This window comes from Erpetoichthys calabaricus, chromosome 9 (genome assembly GCF_900747795.2).
Source record: "Erpetoichthys calabaricus chromosome 9, fErpCal1.3, whole genome shotgun sequence".
NCBI lineage: Eukaryota > Metazoa > Chordata > Cladistia > Polypteriformes > Polypteridae > Erpetoichthys > Erpetoichthys calabaricus.
Genome location: NC_041402.2, coordinates 110,405,224 through 110,430,140, shown reverse-complemented (window position 1 = coordinate 110,430,140; position 24,917 = coordinate 110,405,224). Strand labels below are relative to the sequence as shown.

Below are 24,917 nucleotides of genomic sequence, written 5' to 3'. Positions count from 1 at the left end.
TAAGCTGTTCTTATTGTTACTATTATACAATAAAAATATACATTTGATGTGAGTCTGTAACAGCCGATATAAATTTATGGTACTTGTAAAGGTTAGCATTTTTTTTTTAATTCAGTTTTATTCTCTCAGTCATGTTCACTCTCCACCCAATCTGACATTGCCTGTTTTAAAATAAAGATGTGGCAATAACATGGGTAAATTCAAATGAGGGCTCTACATCGGAGAAAGAGAACAGAAGCCCTTCCTGCAAGAAACATCCACTCACACAAAACAACAACGCAGCTGCACCAGGCGTAAAGGCGAAAGATGGCATCATTTCGATGCAGCAAGAGGTTGGGTGTCATCCTGCCAGTCAGTCTGCCCCAGACATGTCCCAATTCGAAGCAGCAGGGCTTACAGAATTCACCAAGGTATCGTGCAAAATTCTGTTTGTGATTATGTTTTCTTACGGTCTTTATATGAAAAACACACGTTACTTATATAAACACCACATTAAATAAATAGAGGTAAATAACATTCAATTATCTTCAAACAAGCGTAAAGTCACAAGTAGACTGCAGAGCTTCCTGTGTTTGATCAACACGGGCATGGTTAAAAAGTACATATGCAAAGCTCTTTCCATACGCAAATGACTTTAGCAGCAGGAGGAACTCCTGTCTATGCAACTGTTGTTACGGTTCTGCCTTTGTCCAGAAACAGTTTCATAAGTTTCCTGTGTTTGATCGCTCTGCAGTCAACTTGTGACATTATGCTCTAAGAAGATAAGTTCCTGACATCCTACATTTACATAGATCATTGTTGACACAGAACACATATGAAATGCATGTGTTCCAAATATGATACATTATTTACCCTATACAACTCCAGATAACTCACAACAAGATAAAAAAAGACTTGAGCTGGGAGAACTTTCTGCCCTTTCTGCAGCAGTGGGGGGATGGGATAGCAGGCTGTTTGCTGCTTGTGCTGACTGAAACATCTACAAAACAAAAGACGCTAATGGAGAGGTGTGAAGGAATTTAAGGTGGCCTGGGATTACGAGGTTTTTTTTTGTAGGCTTCAGGGATTCTAGTGTTAAGTAGGTGGTGGAGGCCCTCTGCTACTACCTCTGGGGATGATGGTTTACCCTGGTGACTGACCACGCCCTGGTGCAATGGCTGTACAAACAGAAGGATATGAACACCTGGGTCACTCGGTGGTCTATTAGTTTGCAGACTTTTGATGTTTGCCACCTTCCCGGGGCTGCACACACCAATGCTGATGTTCTGTTTCCTCCTGGCTGAGCCCGGTGTGGACAAACCTTGGGGGGGGGATGTGAGGTTTCTGAATTCTTTTGACAACATGGTGAAGTGAGTCCCGAAGCACAATTGCTGTGTCTGTGGAAGATTGCTTGTCCGTTGCTGGGGCAACAGCAGGCTCACAGTGCTGCAGCGGAACACCGCAGAAGCAAATACGGGTCGGTCGCATTTGCGCTATAAGCACCTGTCATCGATGGGTGATACAAAGAACATTATACAGTAAATGCAGGAAACAGTATTACTTGGCCACTAACCTGGATACAACCCTGCCTGACTGCTGCAACTGTGTATAGAAGAGTGGTAGATCCCACTACAATAGAGAAGCATTCTGTTCCTGTTGCAAGCTGAAAAAGGATAGTTTTGCTAAAGTACTGAGACTTCGCCTCATGTTTTGGGATGCAAGACAGTGATTCGTGCATCACAATACACAGAACTATTTTTTTTTTTTTTTAATTTACCAAACTTACTTTTATATTTTCAATATTGATACAAAACAGAAATAACAGCTCACTTAATTAGGCTAGGAGTCCAATTAAAAACAGAAGTTGGTGTGAACAATCCCAGGATTGAGTTTGGAAACCACTGTCTTAGACAATGAGTTGGTCTTTCTAACAGTGTTTTAAGCTGGATACATGTTAAAAAAAAAAAAAAAAAAATGTTCATTACTTGTAGTAATTCCATCTTAAAAATTCACAATATTGTATAATATGGAGTGCCACAGGAATCAATTCTGGCCCAGTATTATTCTCAATATGCATGCTCCTGTTGGGTTAGATTATTTTAAAATACAAGTTAAATTTAACACTGCTACAGTATGTATATGATGCACAATAACAACAGATGACCATTAAGCTCTAAGTCCTCTTTTAAAATGTCTTACATGTATATCAGTATGGATGTGTATCAATTTCCTCAAACTAAAAAGCAAAGAAAAAACGCATAAATTTTACTTATTGGCAGCTGTTCTGTCAATATTGGAAAATAAGGTAAGGCACATGCAGAAAACATGGTCAGAAGATACAAGGTCAGAACCGGGAAGTCAACTGAACTAGCATCAAAATAATATTACTAAACTGGAGACAAGGTTAAGAACATAGCAAGAAGTCAGAACTGAAAAGTCAATAAGAGATTTTGTGAGAGTTGATTGACAATATCCAAAATCTAGAATGAAAGCAAGCATACAAAAAAGGCATTGATCTCTATATTTTAAAAAATAATGATTACAAAAGAGAATTCTTTAAAAACACATTCTAGAAAGGAGATATTTATAAATTCTAAATTTTTGTGATCATCCCCTACACTTCGGAAACGTCGGGAAGAAACATTTATCTGGTGAGAAATGCATTTCCACATATAATAAGAGAGCAATCAAAAAAGTCAGAGTAGTCTTAGAAATTAACTTCATCATATGATTTCACAAATCAAGCCACATATAAAGGAATTATTATGGAAGCATATTTAAATCTTCCAGCACATGTTAACCATATTACTAAGACTGTGTTCTTTATCTCTCCTTTATTTAAAAAAAAAATCTTGCGACGAGACATGATCTTTGGAAGAGAGATCTTTTGAAGAGAGACAGAGAGACACTTTCAAGTCCCGCGAGATGGGCAAGTCACGACATACTTACAACCTTTGCAAGCAAGTCACATGCTTGCAGGTTAGAGATAATACACATGCAGAGCAGGTTAGAGATAATGGAAGTAGGAAAATTCGAGTCTCAAAAAATGAGAGTAAAGATCATATTTGCGCAAACAAATGGAAAATATTACTTGGTGAAATAACAGAACAGTGAAAAGAGATCGCATAGTGTTTGAGGATGTCTGGAGGACAAGAGAGACAAGGCAGTGAGACAAAAGAACAGGTGCTGTACAGGCTTTTAAAAGTTCGAAGCGCTGCACGAAATGCAGATCACACGGCACGGCAGCAAGCCAGCAGCTGATCGAGCAAAGAGGTAAAAAAAATAACTGTTAATTGTTACCCATTGTATCATCGTTTAAGAGTGGTTTTGGAGGATTGGCCGCGTCTCCTTGGAGTGCGTTCAGTCCCCCTCTTTACAACAGCGCACAGCGCTGGCAGAGGATGAAGGGGGTGGGTGAGCGAAGTGCAGATCATACAGCACGGCAGCAACAGCAAGCCACCTGCTTAACGAGCAAAGAGGAGGTAAAAAAAAAATGTATTTGTTTCCCATTGTATCACCATTTATGAGGGGTTTCGGAGGAGCGGCCGCATCTCCTTGGGGTGTGTTCAGCCCCCCTCTTCACAACGGCGTGTAGCGCTGGTGGTGGTTGGGGGGTTGGGGATGTGGGCTGGAAGGGGTTGGTGAGCAAAGCAAGCAGGGTGTAAAGCCCCCTAGTCTTAATAAATATGACAAGAGTTAGACATCTTTTAAAATACTGAAATGCAGAAAAATGAATGCACTTGTTTTTTGAAGACTACATTAATGCACACCTAACAGGACTCCCTAGGAAATACATAAATCAACTACAGTTATTTCAGAATGCAGGAGCAAGGGGTTTAATAAAAAATAAATAAAATAATTTCACCGACCTCTGTAACATGACACTGGTTGCCTATATCTTTTAGGATTTATTTTAAAATACTCTTAACTGAATATAAGGCTCTGAACGTTTTTGCTCATCTTATATTTTGGGGTGTTTGCTCCCCTACATTGCTAATTGTAATCGTAAATTCTGGTACACTAGTCTGCTTCTGCTTCCGAGAGTCAAACATGAATAAGAATGTTAGAAAGTCTTCTACTCTGCTAAATGGTGATATTCTAGTAGTAAAGCAGTGTAACTAGATTCATATATTTATGCTGAAATTAATTCCAAGTTATAATTCATTTTTTGACCTTAACTTTTCCTTTTTTTATTTACCAGACATTTACAGGTTTTGCCTCCCCCACACTACTTGTATTATTAATGTTGTGCATCACTGATTAGAAGTTTTTTTAATAATATTATTTAAAGAAGTTTGGAATGCTGCTGAGTTTAAACAAACTGAGTTTTTTATACTCTTGTTTTATGAAAGCAGTGTCATAGTATATACTGTATCCTTACTTTGTTTGCAGACTACAGAAATATGGACTACTCATCTTTTGGAAATTGGCTTTTATGTTGAAGTAATTTTATAACTATTACACCACCTTGAATGGAGTTTACAGATATGAATGATGTACAGCTGAGGAGACAATACATGCAGCCCGTCATCTAATCATGATACCTTCCTTTACTTTTATTTCCTGTACCAAGGCCAGCCCTTATGAATTAAAAACCCAATTCTTTAATTTGACCTTTGTGCAATTCCATCTTTTTTGGATCTTTTGCAATAGATTATAATATGTACTGCAATATTTTATGCCTGATGTCTGTACTCTTCACTAACCACTATCTTTCTCCTTTTATTTTCTGGTTCCACTGCCTCGTGACCAAAGTACTCTATAACTGAATTTGATTTGGATGTGGATACTCCACATCACTGAAGAGATCTGCTGAGTTTAACCTTCTTAAAACATATATCAGAACAATAATGAAAAACTTTATGTAATGTAGAATACCATGAGAGAATAATCATTCATTTTTATTTAATTTTCTCCATCAGCCCCATAGCTGTAGTATTTGTTTTCCTCTCTTCTGTGGCAACCTGAACATAACAAGACTCTGACGTTAGCCATTGCAATTTGTAGAGGCTTAACTACTACATGTATGTAATGCTTATGTCTATTTTATTTATTATATATATATATATATATATATATATATATATATATATATATATATTTATATATATTTCTTTTTTTTTTAATTCTAAGTCTTACTTTTGCTCCTTATAAATCACTTTGCACTATACATTTGAATGAAAGTGTGCTAAAGAAATCTTGTTTAATGTTCATTTTTCCATTATCCTAAATATCCTTTTGAATATTGTTTAATCACAACTTTAATAGTTAGATTTGATTGCTCTGTTTTGTGATTTTATTCTTTGCTAGACTGTTCTATTTCCATTTTATTCCATTAGCAAATCCCTTACTTCAGACATTTTTTAATATACTTCCACTTCTACAATGAGGTGCTTTTGCCCAACAACGCCATTCAGTGGATGCTTTTTGTTAATCATGTTCATTTCTTTGAAAATGTAGACTGTTACAAATATGCTGGAACTAATTTGTTTTTATTTGGTTTAATTATTTTGAAAATTATGTCTATGATTTATGTTTATCATCATTATCAGACTGACACCTTTTATTTATTTTTTATGGTGCTGTATGTTTGTTAGGCACAGGGTGCACTGAATTTGGCTACTCACAAAACTTTGAGAGGTAAGTAGAGAAAGAGAAGAAACCAGTTAAAAAACAAATTTTCTTAGATTAGTTATTTATCAATGAACTCTGGTCACTTTTGATTTGTGACTTCTGGTATGTATATTGCCTTTGGGGCTTGACTTATTGCCCAAAGCTACAACAGTCAATGAATTCATAAACAAGCACTTTGGGCTAAATGGATCACTGCTGATTTATGTTGTAAGAAAAGGCATTATATTGTGCCCGACCCAACACAGATTCACACAGGATGCACGGGTAAAATAAACTTTATTTTTCTTCAGCTGGAGGGCACGTCTTCCCCGTAATCCCTCCAGCCACAACACAGTCCCAAGCACAGTACAATAAGCACACAAAGTAATAAAGCTCTTTCTCGTCCTTCACCACTCCTCCCTGAAAACCTTGTCCTCTTCCTCCCGTTTCTGGCTGCTGAGTGATGGTCGCTGGCTCCTTTTACTGGGTACCCAGAAGTGCTCCAGGTGCTTGATTGTAGACATCCGGCTGCACTTCCAGGTAAGGTGAAACCAATGCCCAAAAGGGGCCAGCAGCTCCCGCTGCAGTACCCCCTGGCATAGCCTGCAGAACCCAACAGGGCTGCACAGAACTCCAACCCCCATGAAGCCCTGGGGGAGTCCGAGGCACTGCTGCAACCCAGGGAGGCTGTCATCTAGCGTCCAGGGGTAGATACTGGGTTTCCCACCCTTGTTCCCCTGGTATATATGTTGCAGGGGCGTCCCGGCCATCCGTCACAATGTACATATCCAATCCAACTGAGATAGCCTTACAATGCAACTAGGAATATAGAGACTGTATAGTGTGTAAACCCCATGTGGATAGCTGGGAAAAAGACCACGTATGGCACAAACAATCAAACCAAGTCACTTAGACAATGGTTTTACCCATTCGGACTAAATCTCCTGCCTATGTGTAAAATTGTGGTAGTTAAATGGTAGTGGTAGACAGTAGGACTTTAGTGACTTTCAGAACTAGACTTGATGTTATTTTAGAAGAATTAAGTGGATAGGACTGGCAGGCTTTTTTGGGCCAAATGACATGTTCTGGTCTAGACTGTTCTAATATTCTAAATGCAAAATCTCATTATTTTATTTTGCATTACCTTTGATCTTTAGGAACTAGAATGAGCAGTAAAAGCTATTTCCTTTCTACCCTTAATTAAATTTTAAAACAATACCCACTGCTTAAAAGACTTGGAAAACGGGATATATGCATTCAGCATTAGCTATCCTGCATTTCTGCCATTCACATAACTAAGCACTCTTCTTCTAGATAAATGTCTTGAACAACAAAGACAATTTATTTCTTTTACTAGTCATTTAGCCCGTTACAATAACGGGCGCTAGAACAGTAGTGCATAAACATTAGTAGGAACAGTCTATATTAAATGGCAAGGGACTCTGGCCTCATTCCTTTTGTTGGTCGTATTTTTCTTTCTTTCAGCCTTGCTTTTGTTGATGTTTACTTGCTGAGCTGACCGTTCTTCATGGGCTGCCGCCGTGTACTGTGTGTCTTTAATTTTCTGTGACAGTAACACTGTCTTGTACGTCCGCTGGCTTGTACGACCGTAATATACCTTTAATTTTCTCTGGCGGTAATACAGGTATGCGCGTCGTAATATGCCTTTAATCTCCTCTGACAGTAATACTGGCTTGTATGTGGCTGTAATACGAGTCACTGTATTGTGTACGTTTAATTTCCTCTCGCAGTAATACTGGTTTGTATTTCCGTAAAACGCCTGTAACTTTCTGTAACAGTAATAACGCGCATCGCACCGCGCCCTGTGCATGCACACTTCCCCAGAAGACACACACACACACAAACACCTGGACGCACACAGGGATTTTATTAAAGAGGATAGCCCAAAAGCACACAAGGAATGCCACACTTGGCATTAACAGATCCAGCTTTTTGACATTCCCCTAGCCTTGACACCCTAAGAAGACAAGGAAAAGTCCCAAAATAAAAGACCATTGTAAAAGAAAAAAATGGAATAAATCTTGGGAAAGGCAATTCAAAGAGAGACACCCTTTCCAGGTGGGGTGTCAAAAAATGGGACAAATACTGTACATGAAAATATGGTTTGGTGTTCATTGTGATAGTAATTGAATCCTTATAATGTTAAAGATCTCGGTTTGTTAATTAATACTGTGGTTTACTTTTCTTCCATGCCTGTAGTATTTATACTGAACAACAGCAACATGACTGTATTCAAGAGCAGACTGTTTGCATTAAAGAGCATGTAAATCAAATAAAATGGCCACAGAATATAAAAACAATAGTATATATCATCAATTGCATATATCCTATAAATGTAAAATTTTTCATATAGTAAAAGAATGCAGTTCATATTACATAAAAGCTTTAAAGAATATAGGCAGTGTACAAGCTTTTTGGAATGAATAAGATTAAAAATTCTAGCCAAACACTGAGGGGATGCTTACTGTGATACATGTTTCACACACTTTTCACAGGAACAAAGTGGATGACATGAGTCTGTGTTCTGAAGCTCAACTTCTTGTTCAGTCAGCAGTTTTTCCACTTCATTATCACTGCCATTAGCAATATGCTGTGAAAACACAATCACACAATTTGAAAATTCCTGAAATTGCAAAGGCTTGGTATTCATTACAACTGTAAAATGGGTAGTTTAACTAAATTAGTGGGTTTGTGCCTAGTATGCAAGGTTATTATAGTTTTGCCATTTTATATTAGTTTTTATTTCTATACTTTTTCTAACCTTACTTGGAAATTCAGTTTAGCTTGAGTTTCCCTTCATTGTGTATTTTTAATTTTAATTTAGTTTTTATTTCACAAGGACATTTATATTTCATTTTTATATCTATTAGTTTCAGTTTTAATTTTAGTAATTATGATATGGTTAAAGAGCTACTATGGAGTTTAGTTTTGTGTCACAATCAGACAGGGCTGTACACTTAACGGGTTTGGTTATAATATAAGTTTAATGTTAGTGGAAGCTTACTATACTACATGGTTTACTATCTGGTTTTGTTTATGCCTGATACTGAATATGAATAATATTAGATAATTTTATACTTTTTAAAATATTTTCTATGTCATTTGTGCTGAACAAATGTGCATCAACTGTTGGTACTTTTTATCTTTTCTTTTTATTGCTCAGAATGGGCCAATTTGTAATGAAATTTAGGTGAATTTTAAGGCTTGAGGTATTTTTACTCTAAATGTCTACAGCAGGTCTATACCCTGCTCCAAGACAATGTGCTTATAATGAATGCCTTCAATATTACATTCAAAAATCACCTATAATGGGCTTTGTTATTTTCTATCAGCCATATAGATCTCTGATTCCATCTCAGGCACATACAATTTATAGACAGAATACTTCCATCTGTAGGCCTGAAAAGATATAAAAAATTAGAAAATACATTCTACTGTGTTCTGACAGGTATGATCATGAAAATCTTGCGGGTTTAGGAAGAACAGGGCTCTTAGGCTTGAATCAGTGAGCAGACCCAACCTAGCTGTTGTCATGCAAGTGTGAGTAGGAGGATGTTGTATGGATGAAGTGAAGGCAATTCCACACCAGGCCAGGGGGAGGCGGGGTGCACTAAATCTTCTCCTGTTATCTCTACAGATCAGCCGAGGGAACTCCTGTCTGACTCAACCTTGAAGAGGTCATTTCCGGTGCCTTGACTGGCACCTCAATTGATGTCAGAAAACGGTCACTTCCATTTCCCCTACGTTACTTCTGGTCTGACTATTTAAAACCACCATCTTTGCAACTCAGTTCTGTTTTGGACTCAGTCTTGTGAATATCTCTGTTACCTTAAAAGCCTTTCGCACCAGGGATATTACACAGGTGGCTGCCCCTAACCTTTTTAAGCATGTTAAGTCTGTTCTTTACACACTGCATTGAAGCAAAGAAAAACAAGCATGTCGTGCCAAGGATAGGGGCAACGAGACTTGAATAGCACATGCATAAGAACAGTAAACCCTTAATGAGCAGAGCAAGAGCAGGTAATAGGAGTATGGACAGCCACAAAATGACAGAGACAGGATCTGAGATTAGGAACAATTTATACCGTACATTATATAAACCAGTTTATCTAAAGCAGGATCTTATTAAACTTGGAGCCTACCCCAGTAGGTTTGAATGCAAGGCAGGAAATGGTATGCAATATGTATAATATGGCTGATGTTAAGAACAAAAAGAATATATTGTTTCAAATATCTAGTTTGAGAGAGAAAAACATTGAAATAAGGGGGACATATTTTAAAATATATTTTAAAACATTCTGCTACTGGATTACTTTCACAATATTAGGTATTTTGGTCTGTGAATATAAACTACACCTCCTCAAACCACCACCTTATCGTGGTGTAGGGGTTAGCGTGTCCCAATGATCCTAGGAGCTCTGTTGTCCGGGGCTTTATGCTCCTGGTAGGGCCACACAAGGCAAACTGGTCCTAGGTGAGGGATGAGACAAAGTGCGGTTCAACATAACCTCCTATTATGAATAAAAAATTTGGATGGCGTTTTGCCTTGTCCCGACGCGGGTCACCAGGGCCCCCCTCTGGAGCCAGGCCTGGAGGAGGGGCTCGATGGTGAGCGCCTGGTGGCCGGGATTGCACCCATGGGGCTCGGCCGGGCACAGCCCGAAGAGGCAACGTGGGTCCCCCATCCCATGGGCTCACCACCTATGGAAGGGCCAAGGAGGTCAGGTGCAGTGTGAGTTGGGTGGTGGCCGAAGGCGGGGACCTTGGCAGTCTGATCCTTGGCTACAGAAGCTGGCTCTTGGGATGTGGAATGCCACCTCTCTGAAGGGGAAGGAGCTTGAGCTAGTGCGCGAGGTCGAGAGGTTCTGGCTAGATATAGTCGGGATCACCTCGACGCACAGCTTGAACTCTGGAACCAATCTCCTTGACTGGGGTTGGACTCTCTACCACTCTGGAGTTGCCCCCTGTGAGAGGCGCCGAGCGGGTATAGGCATACTTATTGCCCCCCGACTTGGAGCATGTACATTGGGGTTTACACCGGTGGACGAGAGGGTAGCCTCCCTCCACTGTCGGGTGGGGGGACAGGTCCTAACTGTTGTTTGTGCGTATGCACCAAACTGCAGTTTGGAGTACCACACCCTTTTTGGAGTCCCTGGAGGGGGGTGCAAGAGGGCATACCTTCTGAGGACTCCCTCGTACTGCTGGGAGACTTCATTGCTTACATGGGCAATGACAGTGAAACCTGGAAGGGCGTGATTGGGAGGAATGCCCCCCCACATCCCAAGCCCCCCCCCGATCTGAACCCGAGTGGTGTTTTGTTATTGGACTTCTGTGCTCATCACGGATTGTCCATAACGAACACCATGTTCAAGCAGAGGGGTGTTCATATGTGCACTTGGCACCAGGACACTCTAGGCCTCAGTTCGATGATCGACTTTGTGGTCATGTCGACGGACTTGTGGCCACATGTCTTGGACACTCGGGTGAAGACAGGGGCAGAGCTGTCAACTGATCACCACCTGGTGGTGAGTTGGCTTCGATGGTGGGGGAGGATGCCGGTCAGGCCTGGTAGGCCCAAACGTGTTGTGAGGGTCTGCTGGGAACATCTGGCAGAGTCCCCTGTCAGAAGTAGCTTCAACTCCCACCTCCGGCAGAACTTCGACCACGTCCCGAGGGAGGTGGGGGACATTGAGTCAGAATGGGCCATGTTACATGCCTCTATTGTTGAGTCGGCCGACCAGGAGGGGGAAGCAGTGCAGTGTCAACACTGTATATGGTGGGGATGGTGCGCTACTGACCTTGACTCAGGACGTTGTGGGTCGGTGGGGGAAGTACTTCGAAGACCTCCTCAATCCCACTAACATGCCTTCCAATGAGGAAGCAGAGCCTGGGGACTCGGAGGTGGGCTCCCCCATCTCTGAGACTGAGGTCACCGAGGTGGTCAAAAAACTCCTTGGTGGCAAGGCCCCGGGGGTGGATGAGATACGCCCAGAGTTCCTCAAGGCTCTGTATGTTGTAGGACTGTCTTGGTTGACACGTCTCTGCAACATCGCATGGACATCGGGGACAGTGCCTCTGGATTGGAAGACCGGGGTGGTTGTCCCCCTCTTTAAGAAGGGGGACCGGAGGGTATGTTCTGACTACAAAGGTATCACACTCCTCAGCCTCCCTGGAAAAGTGTATTCGGGGGTTCTGGAAAGGAGGGTCCGTCGGAGAGTTGAACCTCGGATTCAGGAGGAACAGTGTGGTTTTTGTCCTGGTCGCGGAACAGTGGACCAGCTCTACACCCTTAGCAGAGTCCTGGAGGGTGCATGGGAGTTTGCCCAACCAGTCTACATGTGTTTTGAGGACTTGGAAAAGGCGTTCGACCATGTCCCTCGGGGAATCCTATGGGGGGTGCTCCGGAAGTATGAGGTACCGGACCCCCTGATAAGGGCTGTTCGGTCCCTGTACAACCGGTGTCAGAGCTTGGTCCACATTGCCGGCAGTAAGTCGAACCTGTTTCCAGTGAGAGCTGGACTTTGCCAGGGCTGCCCTTTGTCACCGATTCTGTTCATAACTTTTATGGACAGAATTTCTAGGCGCAGCCAGGGTATTGAGGGGGTCTGGTTGGGTGGACTCAGGATTGGGTCACTGCTTTTTGCAGATGATGTTGTCCTGTTTGCTTCATCAGGCCGTGATCTTCAGCTCTCTCTGGATTGGTTCGCAGCTGAGTGTGAAGCGGCTGGAATGGGAATCAGCACCTCCAAATCCGAGACCATGGCCCTCAGCCGGAAAAGGGTGGAGTGCCCTCTCAGGGTTGGGAGCGAGATCCTGCCTCAAGTGGAGGAGTTCAAGTATCTCAGGGTCTTGTTCACGAGTGAGGGAAGAATGGAGAGTGAGATCGACAGGCGGATCGGTGCAGTGTCTGCAGTGATGCGGGCTCTGCATCGGTCTGTCGTGATGAAAAAGGAGCTGAGCCGTAAGGCAAAGCTCTCAATTTACCAGTCAATCTATGTTCCTACCCTCACCTATGGTCATGAGCTATGGGTAGTGACCGAAAGAACGAGATTGCGAATACAAGCGGCTGAAATGAGTTTCCTCCGCAGGGTGTCTGGGCTCTTCCTTAAAGATAGGGTGAGAAGCTCAGTCAACCGGGAGGGGCTCAGAGTAGAGCCGCTGCTCCTCCGCATCGAGAGGAGTCAGATGAGGTGGCTCGGGCATCTGATCAGAATGCCTCCTGGACACCTCCCTGGTGAGGTGTTCCGGGCACGTCCAACCGGGAGGAGGCCCCGGGGAAGACCCAGGACACGCTGGAGGGACTATGTCTCCCGGCTGGCCTGGGAACGCCTTGGGATTCTCACGGAAGAGCTAGAAGAAGTTGCCGGGGAGATGGAAGTCTGGGTATCTCTGCTCAAGCTGCTGCCCCTGCGACACGACCTCGGATAAGCGGAAGAGGATGGATGGATGGATGAATATAAACTAAAAAAAAGAAATTAATACATACAGAATAAATAAAATAAGCACATTACTATGTTTAATTTTTCACCAGCTGGCTGACTCTCTTCGCCTACCAACATGTAGCTCAGGAGTGACATTGCCAACTCAGGAACTTTACAAGGTTTGTATTGCTTCGTTGTTAAACAACATTTTAAAGTGATTGGTCAGTAACAATATGCTGATCTTGTACGTTGACCTAGTTAAACTCTCAATCAGTGCAGTTTTATTTTCAAAAAGGATTTTTCCTGTGTGAAGTGGCAAGTGAAATATTGTCAACAAAAAGCATGTACCTGAGAAATAAACTGAAATGTTACTCACTGATGACTTTTCTGTCCATATGGTAAAGGTTTTGTTGACCAGCTGATTGCGATTTCAGACTTTGAATTACATCCTGATATACAACAAGAGCAAAGAAAGGTGGCACAGTAAACCACTTTCTATTTCACACACTTTACACTCCCGTACTCCGCTTGATCTGTCACCACAAATGCTGTGTGAACACCCACCCTCCTTCATCAGCTGCTGCTCACTGGATGAATATATGTGGGTGGCTCATGGTAGATTACTTTCTATTTTAGAGTTAAAAGTTACAAGGGTTAAAGACTAACAGCAAAAATATTTATTCAAAAATGAAAACTAAAAATAAATATTATTTAATTTCAGTTAGTCTTTCCAGCTACTTTAATAGTTTAGTTTTTCATTTCAGTGTTGTTAATTATTTTATTTCAGTTTATGAAAATTTTTTTTAATAATAGTTTCAGTTTTGATTTTAGTTTTCATTAACTATAATAACCTTGCTAGTATGTAGGACTGGGGCGATACCAAAATTTCACATCATGATTATAATAACCAAAATTATCATAGTTTTCAGAATTATTATGGTAATGTTAAAATGTGGTACTGCAAAACCCAGCAGCACGAACATACCTATGCACATACAACCTGCATCACAACTGTTTTTTCATGCGCAAAAATGCATCAGAACATGACCAAAATTCCGAAGCACGCTCAAAGAATTAAACACGTTCCAATCACACATGCGACTTCATCGTCATAAACAAATCCTTAAAACATTAAGTTTGGCATTGCCCAGTGCTTTGTAAACAACGTTCCTTACTGTGCCTGTAATATTACTATTATTTAGTGCTTTTTACTAAATAATAATAGGTCCAAAACCAAAGAAGGAACAATGATCAAAAACAACTGAAACAAAGAAAGAAATGATTGAAAAATATGAGAGAGGTATATGGGTGACTGATCTTGCAGCTTCATATGGTGTGAGTAAATCTACTATATAAAGCAGAGTCGATGTATGTGTGTATGTTTGTTTGTTTGTCTGCCATACATATCTGCACCAGAAGTCTGATAGCCACCAAATTGGGGATGGGGCTCCTTTGTGACCAGGAGGAGGTCATGGGGTATATCTGGTTGGGAAAAATGTTCGTGGTGAAGCGCAGGGCACCTTTTCACCGACACAACGGTCGACACACGTCCCCATACTTATCATCGACAAGATGGCCACACGTTTCAACAGACGTTAACGGCGGCACCATCTAGTGGCACGTTTGGTCCCAGTGCATCGCTCTTTACCAATGTTTCTTTAAATTGCCCACAGATGGCAGAAGTATCTAAGTATGAGAAGGCCTACTGCTTTCATCAGGTGAAGGGGAACTGCCGTATGGATGTAAAACGTGAACAACCCAGTGCGTATGACTGCCTTTCCATATTTGTGGTTCCTATTTGCTCGCTTTCCGACTAACAGAACGATTTCAGTCTTGGTCTTTCTGACTGATTAGTGCTATATATTCGCTTGCCAACATATTATAAATAACGTACATTCATCTCACTGTGGTGCTTATCCCATACGTCATACTACATAGCACATTATAATTGTCCTGCTTTTCGCTTAAATACCCATGCCACCGAAAAAAAGACATAGAATTAGAAAGTCCACTTCCGATGCCAGAAAAAAGTCTACTTCAAGGGCGTCTGAAACATTGCACAAGACGTCAACATGTTTTCATACAAAGAATTCCGCTGATTCCGAATGATTTACTCTTTGATTTCAAAAGGCTAGAATTTCCTATTCGTTTGATTTTTGCTATGTGAATTACTAAGGCTGAAAGGCAATCTCTCCAAGTTAAAGACATCAATTTGGAAAATCCATGCTTTTTACATGGACAACTCTACGTTACATGTTCTACAGTGGGCAATCCTCACAATTTGTTCATTTTCGGAACCCCAGGACAACACAAAAAATATACTGTATCCAAAGCCTCTTAAATGACCATTTATATTACCTAATACAATAAAATGTCAATCAGAAAAATGTTTGATCGATTTCTATGTTCCGTTTCTTTCATTTGGGAAATTCACCAGTTATAGATTCCCTGGCAATGCCGGGTACACCTGCTAGTCTACTATATTTATGATTTTGAAAAACAAAGAGGAAATTAAAAAAGCTGAAGTTTCTATGGGTGTGACATGTGTACTCTCTAAAAACAGACCACCAGCAATTGATGAAGTTTAGATAACTGAAAGACAGCGTGCTGGTGATAGAATATCAGAGGCTATTATTTGTGAAAAGGCTAGGACAACACATACTGATATTGCGAATGATTATCCTTCAGGGAGTGCTGATAGGGAATGTCCTGTTACAGTAAATTTTCTTTTTTAATTTCAATTGTGCAGGCTATGCTATGCTTATTCTTATGTCAATCTCTTGCAGTGTACAATTTATTCTTTATTCATATGTTTTTCCATAAAACACAATTTTAATATGCACAAAACTCAATTCTGGGTATTAAGTAGGTTAGGTATGGGAGTCTTAGGGGCTTGAAACGGATTAAGTCTATTTCCATTACTTCTCATGGGAAAAATTGCCCTGGTCCACGGCCAACTCGGTCCACAACCAGTTTTACGGGACGAATTAAGTTCGCGTTATGGGGTTTGACTGTATTTGGTTTTTAAACTCTGATGCACTTTGAAATCATTTCACCACATTTTATATTGAAACAGAATATAAAGTACTGTTATTAAAAAAAACAAAAACTCACTGTCTCAGATGTTTTAAACCAGCAGTTTTAATGTGAGATACAACAAATAGACATTAATAAACCATAAATAACTTACATGAACAACATGTGTGGTTTTCAATAACCACAAGTAAACATACCAAATGCATAATTTTAACAATATAAAAACATCAACCTATACCACTTACATATGCAACTGTTAACATTAAATGATCAGAAATGCAACCAAATCAAATGAGCAGCAGTGATTTACATCTATTCATAAAGACAAAATGCTTCTCGCCTATTCTAGTATGCAATATCCTTTATTGCAAATTGTAATATAAAATTGTCAAAATATTTACTTTGTACAGTTTAATCTGTGGCCTGTAAGGGGAGACAATGAGCCCACTTGCACTGAACAGTCTCTCTGATGATGCTTTGTTTGCTGGAATGCATATGAGCTTCCATGGTCCTTGTACCAAATTAGTGGATATTCATATGCTTGAATGAACCCGAATGAAAGATGGCTTGTTATCTGAGCAAAACATTTGTTCATTTCTTTCTATGCCGCTACTAAGTGCACACACGTATGTTATTAAATTTAGCATAGTATGTTTGATTTCAATGGCTTTAAAGCAGCTGAGCAGTCAACATAAGGCTGTGGGTGTGAATATAGTTAATTTAAGAAATGTGAGATATTTAGTTAAAATATAGTTAACATATACTAGATTCAAATGTAGCACCTAATTGTATGGATATGCTGTGTTTCTTTCTTGTCCTGGGAATTTCAGCTTTCCTCCCACATTCTCAAGGTCTTGCAGGTTTGTTAAGTAGTCCCAATGTGTATAAGTAGATCCTGAAATTGATTAGCACACTGTTTAGGTCCTTTTCTTATATTGTGCCCTATGCTGCCAGAAAAGGCTTTTGCTGCCGGGTTTTCTTAACTGGAGTAAGCATGTTTGAGAATGGCTATAACTATTACTAGCTTACCAGTGAACATATTTGCTTTCAGACTGCCATTAACTGTTTCCAAAAAGAAAGAATATTTCTAAATGACCAAAAAAAATAATGTGATGGTGAATGATGATATCAGAGGGAAAAACATCCTGCAAAGTGTTCATTTTTATTCTGAAATGTGATTCTTTTTGGAACTTAGAGAGGAGGCAGCCTTACCCAAGCTTCCTCTGATTTTGTTGAAAGTTATCCATTGTTTATCTTTGTGTGTGCCATTGATTTTACTTTTCAGATTCAAGTTTAAAGGCAGTCAGTCCAAAACAGACATTTATCTAAAAATTACAATTACAACTGTCTATAATTTAATGACAACCCGGCCATGAACTGGCAGCAGACGGTTGCTTATCAGACTCATAGGAATCTATAACCTTCTATCTGAAGGTCTCAGAAGGCTATTTAAATCTATGCATGGTGATATCACTGTGGGAAAAATGCCATAACAAGACAAATTAATTGATAGTTGTGAGGTTTGGATTTTATATCTTAAAGTAATTAAGCACATTTAGCACAGTTCACTACATAATGTAAAAGTGTTTCCAGGTAATTTAAGGAAGCTGAGACATAATGCAAGCAGACTACATTGGGCTGTCAGCAGGAAAACTATATGTTTATTTGCTGTATGAGGGGCTGTATGAGGAAGGCATCTGTGTTCAGTTTCTGTGCTAATAAACAAAGGAGCTGAAAATGGCAAAGCAAACACACGACACTTGACATGACCATGTTGCCCTGTGTCCGGAAAGCAACTGGAAGCAGCCAATGATGATAAGAAACTTTGTATGATGTAATCTAATTCTGTACTTGTGTATAAAAATGACATCACCTAGCAGATAAGGTGTGTACCTTGTTACAGAATGCTGTGTGCGTCTAGTTCCAGTGTCCTGTAATAGGAATGCTCTCTCTTCATAGAGAATACATGGTTATAATTTAAACTTCCTCCTGCCTGTTTTGTCATAGAGGTTTAAGGTCACCCAGGGGGTGATGGTTGTTTCTTCAACATCATACACTTCAACAACAAACAGCAAATCAAACTAAATTTCTCAGGTTTAAATAAGACAACTTCCTCTACGATCCTAATGATTTACACCCGATTCTAATTTCAGGTGTTTGAGGTGGTGATAAATGTAGGTGTGTACTTATTTTTTCCTCCTGAAAAAATTCCATGTAAGTTAAAATGTATATGTGGCATGATGTTTACTATATTACCTTTACCCATTGATAACATGTACATTTCCACATATGTTAAAAGAGAATAAAACAAATTCACGGAATGTACTTCTTTTCATATATATGTAGATTTTATATGAATGAATGTGTGTGTGTGTGTGTGTATATATATATATATATATATATATATATATATATATATATATATATATATATATATATATATATATATATATATACACACACACACACACACACACACACACACACACACACACACAGAGTGTCACACACGTGTGTTTAGGAGACAACTAAAGGGCTTGAGCACATGTAATTCCACGCCGGACCAGTAGGTGGCGAAGTTCACTAATTCTCTCTCGATCTCTTGCAGACCATTCTAGGGAAATTCCACCCGGCTCTGGGGAAGCCAACGACGTCACTTCTGGTTCCGGTCCTGATGACATCACTTCCCTTACTGGCCTTTAAAGCCACCATCTTCTTGATACTAAAGCAGTTCTGTTTTGGACTCAGTCGTGTGAACATGTCTGTCATATTGAATCAATTTTGCAGCCAGGAAAAATTATACGGATGGCTGCCCCAAACCTTCGCAATGTCTTATGGTCATTCTTGTTACAACATATATTGTGGCAGACGACCAGGGACCAGGGCCACAGATAAGAAGAAGGAAGCTCAACCAGGCCAGTCGCACGTGCAAAGCCCCCAGGTCGTCATCTAGGCATGTAGGTGGGGTGGGGAAGGGGTCAAAAGCTTGGCTCAAGGGCTGACTTTTAATAGATCACAGCAAAGGAGCTGCTCTGCTGCAAATCAGGTCATCTACAAATGATTTAGCATCGGATTTCCTATGAACGTGCGGTACAGAAGAGGAAGAGAGAGTGGATACTATTCCAGGCTGCTCCACAGCCCTGTCTCGAATGGTTCACTGCGCCAGACTAGCCCCTTTGGGGGGGAGGGCAGCCTCTGGAGATACCTGGCCCACCAAGGCTTCACGGTGCTAGTGTATCGTCATGTTTAAGAGGCATTCAGTCATAATTTTGCAGATGGTAGCTTCTCCTCAACCAAGCACATACACCAAATGTCTGAATCTGCAATTCCTCTCATACTGAACAGAATTGCTATTGCAACACCATCATGAGTAGGGTAAAACTAACCTGTCTCACGACGGTCTAAACCCATCTCACGTTCCCCATTAGTGGGTGAACAATCCAACGCATGGTGAATTCTGCTTCATAATGACAGGAAGAGCAGACATCGAAGGATCAAAAAGCGACATCACTATGAACGCTTGGCTTCCATAAGCCAGTTATCCCTATGATAACTTTGTTCACACCTCCTGCTTGAAACCCAAAACACAAGAAGGACCGTCAGGCCCCACTTTCACAGTCTATACTGAGCTCGCCTTAGGACAGCTCAGTTATGTTTTGACAAGTCTACCGCCCTGTCAAGCTCCCCACCTGCTACTGTCCCCAGAGAAGGTCACACCCGAGGATAGCTCAATAGGTTTACTTGAGGCACTTCTGAAACATATCAGGTGCGATCAGACTTCCAAGAAAGGTACTGGGGTGCCCCTCTGACTTAGGAGACCAAGGTGAGCTGAAGGCCTGCCACCAGAGCTGCTGACACTCCCTTAGAAGAACGATTTAGACATGGGGTCATGTAGCTATTTTACATGATCCTGTCCATTTTTTTACATGACCCAATGTCCGCTTTGATTCTATATGACCCTCTGCTCGTTTTTTATGTAGTGCCTCTTATGCTTTACGAAGAACATTAGAGGTTACCAGAGGAACAGCTCCAGAGGAAGCAGTTAACACTGTGCTGCACAATTTTTGTGTTGATGACTGTTTAAAGTCAGTTGCTACAGAAAATTGGCCAAAGATCTTCAAGCCCTGTGTTTAAAGGGAGGATTTTATCTTACAAAATGGATAAGTAAAAGCAGAGTAGTCTTGTTGTCCATTCTGAAGAAGACAGGGCAATACATCAAAAGGACTTAGACTTAAGCCATGATTTATTAACAGTTGAAAGAGCCTTAGGTGTTCAATGATGCACACAGACTGACAGTTTCAAGTTCCTAGTAAAGCTGCAAAATAAGCCTGCTACAAGACATGGTATTCTGTCAGAGGTTAGTACAATAAACGATCCACTTGGATTTTTAGCACCAGTCATATTGCCTGCTAAGCTTATTTTATGAGAACTGTGTAAAGAGAAATATGCGTGGGATCAAGAAATGGAGGTTAAGTATGTCCAGCAATGGAAAAAATGGATGGACGATTGGCAGCTACTTGTGGATTACAATGTAAACAGGTGCATTAAACTGCCTGGATTTGGTCACATAATGTCTGCACAAATGCACAATTTTGGAGATGCTTCAGAAGATGAGTATACAGTAATTCCTCGCAACTTCGCGGTTCACTTTTCGCAGATTCACAACTTCGCGGGTTTTTAAATACAAGTGATTGCCCGCCTATCGCGGAAGTTATGTTCCAGACCCATCAGCAACAGGAGAAAATCCGCGATATAGAAAGACCATATAAATAAACATTTTTATAGTTTAAGCCTTAAAATTCCCATCCCACATGCTTTAAACACATGTAAACTTATAAAACACACTTTGTTAACACATATGATATGTGGATGTCGGGCTAAGGATATGAGTAACATCTCACTATTATAAAACATTTTAACTTCACGCAAGACAAGACAGTGAGACAGGAAAATAGGTGCTGTACAGGCTTTTAAATTATTGACACGCAGAGCGACAAGCAGCACAAAGCCAGCACAAAGTCCACTTCTCCTTAGCGTTCATTCAGCTCCCCACCCCCTTGACAATGCGAAGTGGCAGGAACGTACTGCGCCTCCGGGAAGGGGGGTTTGAGCGAACGTACGTTCAGCCCTCACACACCCCCACTCCTCCTCCTCCTCCTTCCGAACGCACAGAGCGACAAGCAGGCATTTTGGCAGAAGCAGCACAAAGTCCATTTCTGCTCAGCGTGAGTTCAGCTGCCCCCCTTCACAAAGCGAGTGCAGACACATCGACGTCTGATCGCTGCGTGCAGTGTGCAGTGTTGGTCTGCGGTGTTTAAGAATGTAGAAAGTGTTTAAGAGCATAGGAAGTGTTTATAAGAGTGTGGGAAAGGTTAACAAGAGAGTGAGAAAGGTTTATAAGAGTGTGGGAAGGGTTTATAAAGCCTTAAAATATGTATAAATAATAAAATAAATATAGGTCGCTACTTCGCGGATTTTCACCTATCGCGGGGGGCTCTGGAACGTAACCCCCGCGATAGGTGAGGGATGACTGTAGCACTGTTTCCTACCTCCTCCTAACTAAAAAAGAACATAAGAGACATTGTTCATTTATAATGGGAAAATCAAGAGTGGCACCACTGAAACCTGTCACTGTACCAAGGTTAGACCTTATAGCAGCAGTAGTAGCAGTCAACATGGACAAAATGCTAAAACAAGAATTAAAGATTCCCCTGCAAGAGTCAATCCTTTGGACTGACAGCACCCCTGTATTAAGGTACATTGCAAATGAAAGTGCACGCTACAAAACATTTGTTGCCAACAGAATCACAGTGATAAGAGCACTCTCAACCCTCGCAATGGAGGTACATCCCATCAGCCCAAAATCCTGCGGATCAGGCATCATCAACAGGATCAACAATAGACAGCTTCATCAAAAGTAAGACTTGGATACAAAGCCCAAATTTCCTGCTACAGCCAGAGCACAAATGGCCTAAGAGACCGGATGAAGTGTCTATTAGTGATGATCCGAAAATCAAAAGGTGTGTAGTAAACCTTACAAATGTATAAGAAAAAACTGAATCAGTAAAAAAGACTTGTGGACTACTACTCAGAATGGTTCAATTTAAAGAAAGGTTCAAAGAAGTGCTGCTGCATCTGAAAGAAGAGAGAAAGGCAGTTCAATATACAGTTAGTCAATCTAAAACACTAATCACAGAATATATGAAGCAATTCAAATCAACAATGAGGCTGAAGTCGCTGTCTATGAAAGACTTGTCTAAGGCAGAAAACAAACTTATTCACCTCAGTCAATTACAAACTTACACAATGGAGGTGTAAAACCTTGCACAAAAATCAGCATGTAAAGAAAAGAAGTAAAATCAACAAACTGGACCCAGCCCTGCAAGAAGGGATATTGAGAGTTGGAGGAAGACTCAGCAAATCTGCTATGCCAGGAGAGGCAAAACACCCTGCAATCATTCACAAGAATTCACATATTGCTACTCTTATTATCTGACACTTTCACAAAGAAATTGGACATTGTGGGCGTAATTACAAGATGCTACACCCTTTAATTCTTGGGTAATGGGTCGAGTCTTCAAGACAATGCCAGATGAAAAAGGGGCAGTCAGAAGAGTTTGTGTGTAGACCAAGACCAGCACACTGGACAAACCTGTGAACAAACTGTGCCTGCAATAGGAAGCAGCAAATGATTGAAATGATTAATTTTACTTTTTGTATTCTTAATTTGCATAATTGTGTTTGTGCTCTTACAGTAGAATTTAAGTTTTAAGTTTGGTTTAAGTTCATTAAAGTAGTGAAGGCTCTTACTAAGTAATGTTAAAGTAATTGATTTCTGGCCTAGCATAAACAATTAGGGGGCTAGATGTGTAAGAGCCATTTCCTAGTTACATAAGATACATAACTGTTTTACTAAATGTTAGAATATAGCGGATTGGATAATGGATGGATAGTGCATAATCCATGGGAGGTTCCTGTAACCCCCATAAGTTGAATTGAATTGGTATATTCTAGCTATTTCTAGCTTCTCCAACTAAACATTATTCATTAAGGATTATTCTCAGTTAGTGATCAGCCTTGCCATGTGTAAGGTGTAGAGGGCACATGGTTTTAAAATGTGCCTTTCGAGCCTTTCGTATCTGGTGTGCGTGTTTTGTGTGTCAAGTAAAATGAAAGACAAATCACTTAATTGAAAGTGCCGCTCCGTAAGGAAGAAGAAGAAGCATACAGAAGAAGAAGAATCTTTAAGCATAGAAACAACTAATGTTTCAGCGATAGATAGATAGATAGATAGATAGATAGATAGATAGATAGACAGACAGACAGACAGACAGACAGACAGACAGACAGACAGACAGACAGACAGACAGACAGACAGACAGACAGACAGACAGACAGACAGTTTATTATCAGCTGTAAATGTATAGTATTTCTAAAAGTTAGCATTTTTTTCAGTTTTATTCTCTCAGTCACGTTCACGCTCTCCCTCGCGCCTCCCCTTCTGATCTGACTGTAACTAACAGCCCCAGTATAAATTCACACCCGATCTGACGCTGATCATTTTCAAATAACATTGCATTAGTGCAACGATGTTTTCTGATTGGTACTATTCAGGTCATAAAATGATTTCTTAAAAATGTCACATATATTTGTCTCTTTCTTTTTGCCCAGTGTTGCATTGACATCGTACACCAGAAGGCATGAGCTTATTCAGTGCGAGCAGGGACACACAGGTGGCCGGTTGCTGTGTGCTATAAGATGCTTAACTTGGCGGCGATGAACGGACATATACTGTACAAGGCACGCATGGGGGCCACTGAGAAAAGGAGTGTTCTTTGCTCACCTTGCACAGGAACTTCGTCGTCGCTTCTTACAAGAAAAGGCGCTGGATAAAGCAAAAGAGGATGCAACATCGACAAATTTCTGTTCCAAGACAGCCGCTTCCCCCAAGAAAGAAAACTCAGTCAGTGTCAGGCGCCCCTTCAATGTACTAGGAACCACAGCATAGAGAGAAGTGTGTGTATTGCAACAGGTATACATGTCATAAATGTAGGAAGGACGGTCCTTGGATGTATGGAAACTGTTAACATTAGAATCTGATGATTGCATATAGCATGGAACTGAACTCTCTGTACTGTTCGTTCCTGTGCATGTCCTAGAGTACAAAAGAAACCGCACCATACACCAAAAAGTGTAGACAGTATGGACAAGATCGAAAAAAAAAAAAAAAAAAAAAAATGGTCACTGATTACAAGCGCAAGAAGGCATGTGAAGAAATATGAATAATATAAATAATGCTGCATCAGTGCCACAATGTTTTCCAAAATGTACTATACAGGTCATAAAATTAGTTATTCAAAATATCATATATACCTTTGTCTCTGTCTTTTTGTCAGTGCGGCTTTGACATCATGGACCATAAGGTGCATACTAATTCAGCGTGAGCAGGAACACTCAATAAAACTGAAAAAAAAAATTAAGCTGACAATGAGATACGAAGAAGGCAGATTCACCAGCATTTGTGTGTCAGCTTTTATCCCTCCAGATCAGAGAATGTCCAGTTCCATTGTCTCAAAATACCACTCACATCTACAGTTATTCCCAGTTTCAGATAAAAAGTAACTGTGTCAGATGGGGGTTTGGGGAGGTTTGGGGGTTGTGTTTTGTATCGTGATCAAGAGAATAAAAGGAAAAAAAAAAAGACTAACTTTTACAACTGCTATTAATTTACACCGGCTGTTACAGACACAAATCAAATGTATGTTTTTATTGTATAATATTAACAATAAGAGTAGCTCACTACTCAAAACGGTAAATTTGTGAGGGAGATTGTTCAGAACTCAGGAC

The 24,917-nt window shown here is 40.5% G+C and overlaps 1 protein-coding gene across 1 annotated transcript in view; it reads right to left on the bottom strand.

Moving 5' to 3' along the window:
* Nucleotides 1-24,917, bottom strand: part of ankrd27 (ankyrin repeat domain 27 (VPS9 domain)) — a 494,306-nt gene that overhangs the window by 317,627 nt on the left and 151,762 nt on the right. Inside the window, exon 10 of the mRNA XM_051932226.1 lies at nt 8,079-8,203. Coding sequence (XP_051788186.1) covers nt 8,079-8,203 — 125 coding nt within the window. The remainder of the gene's footprint in view (nt 1-8,078; nt 8,204-24,917) is intronic.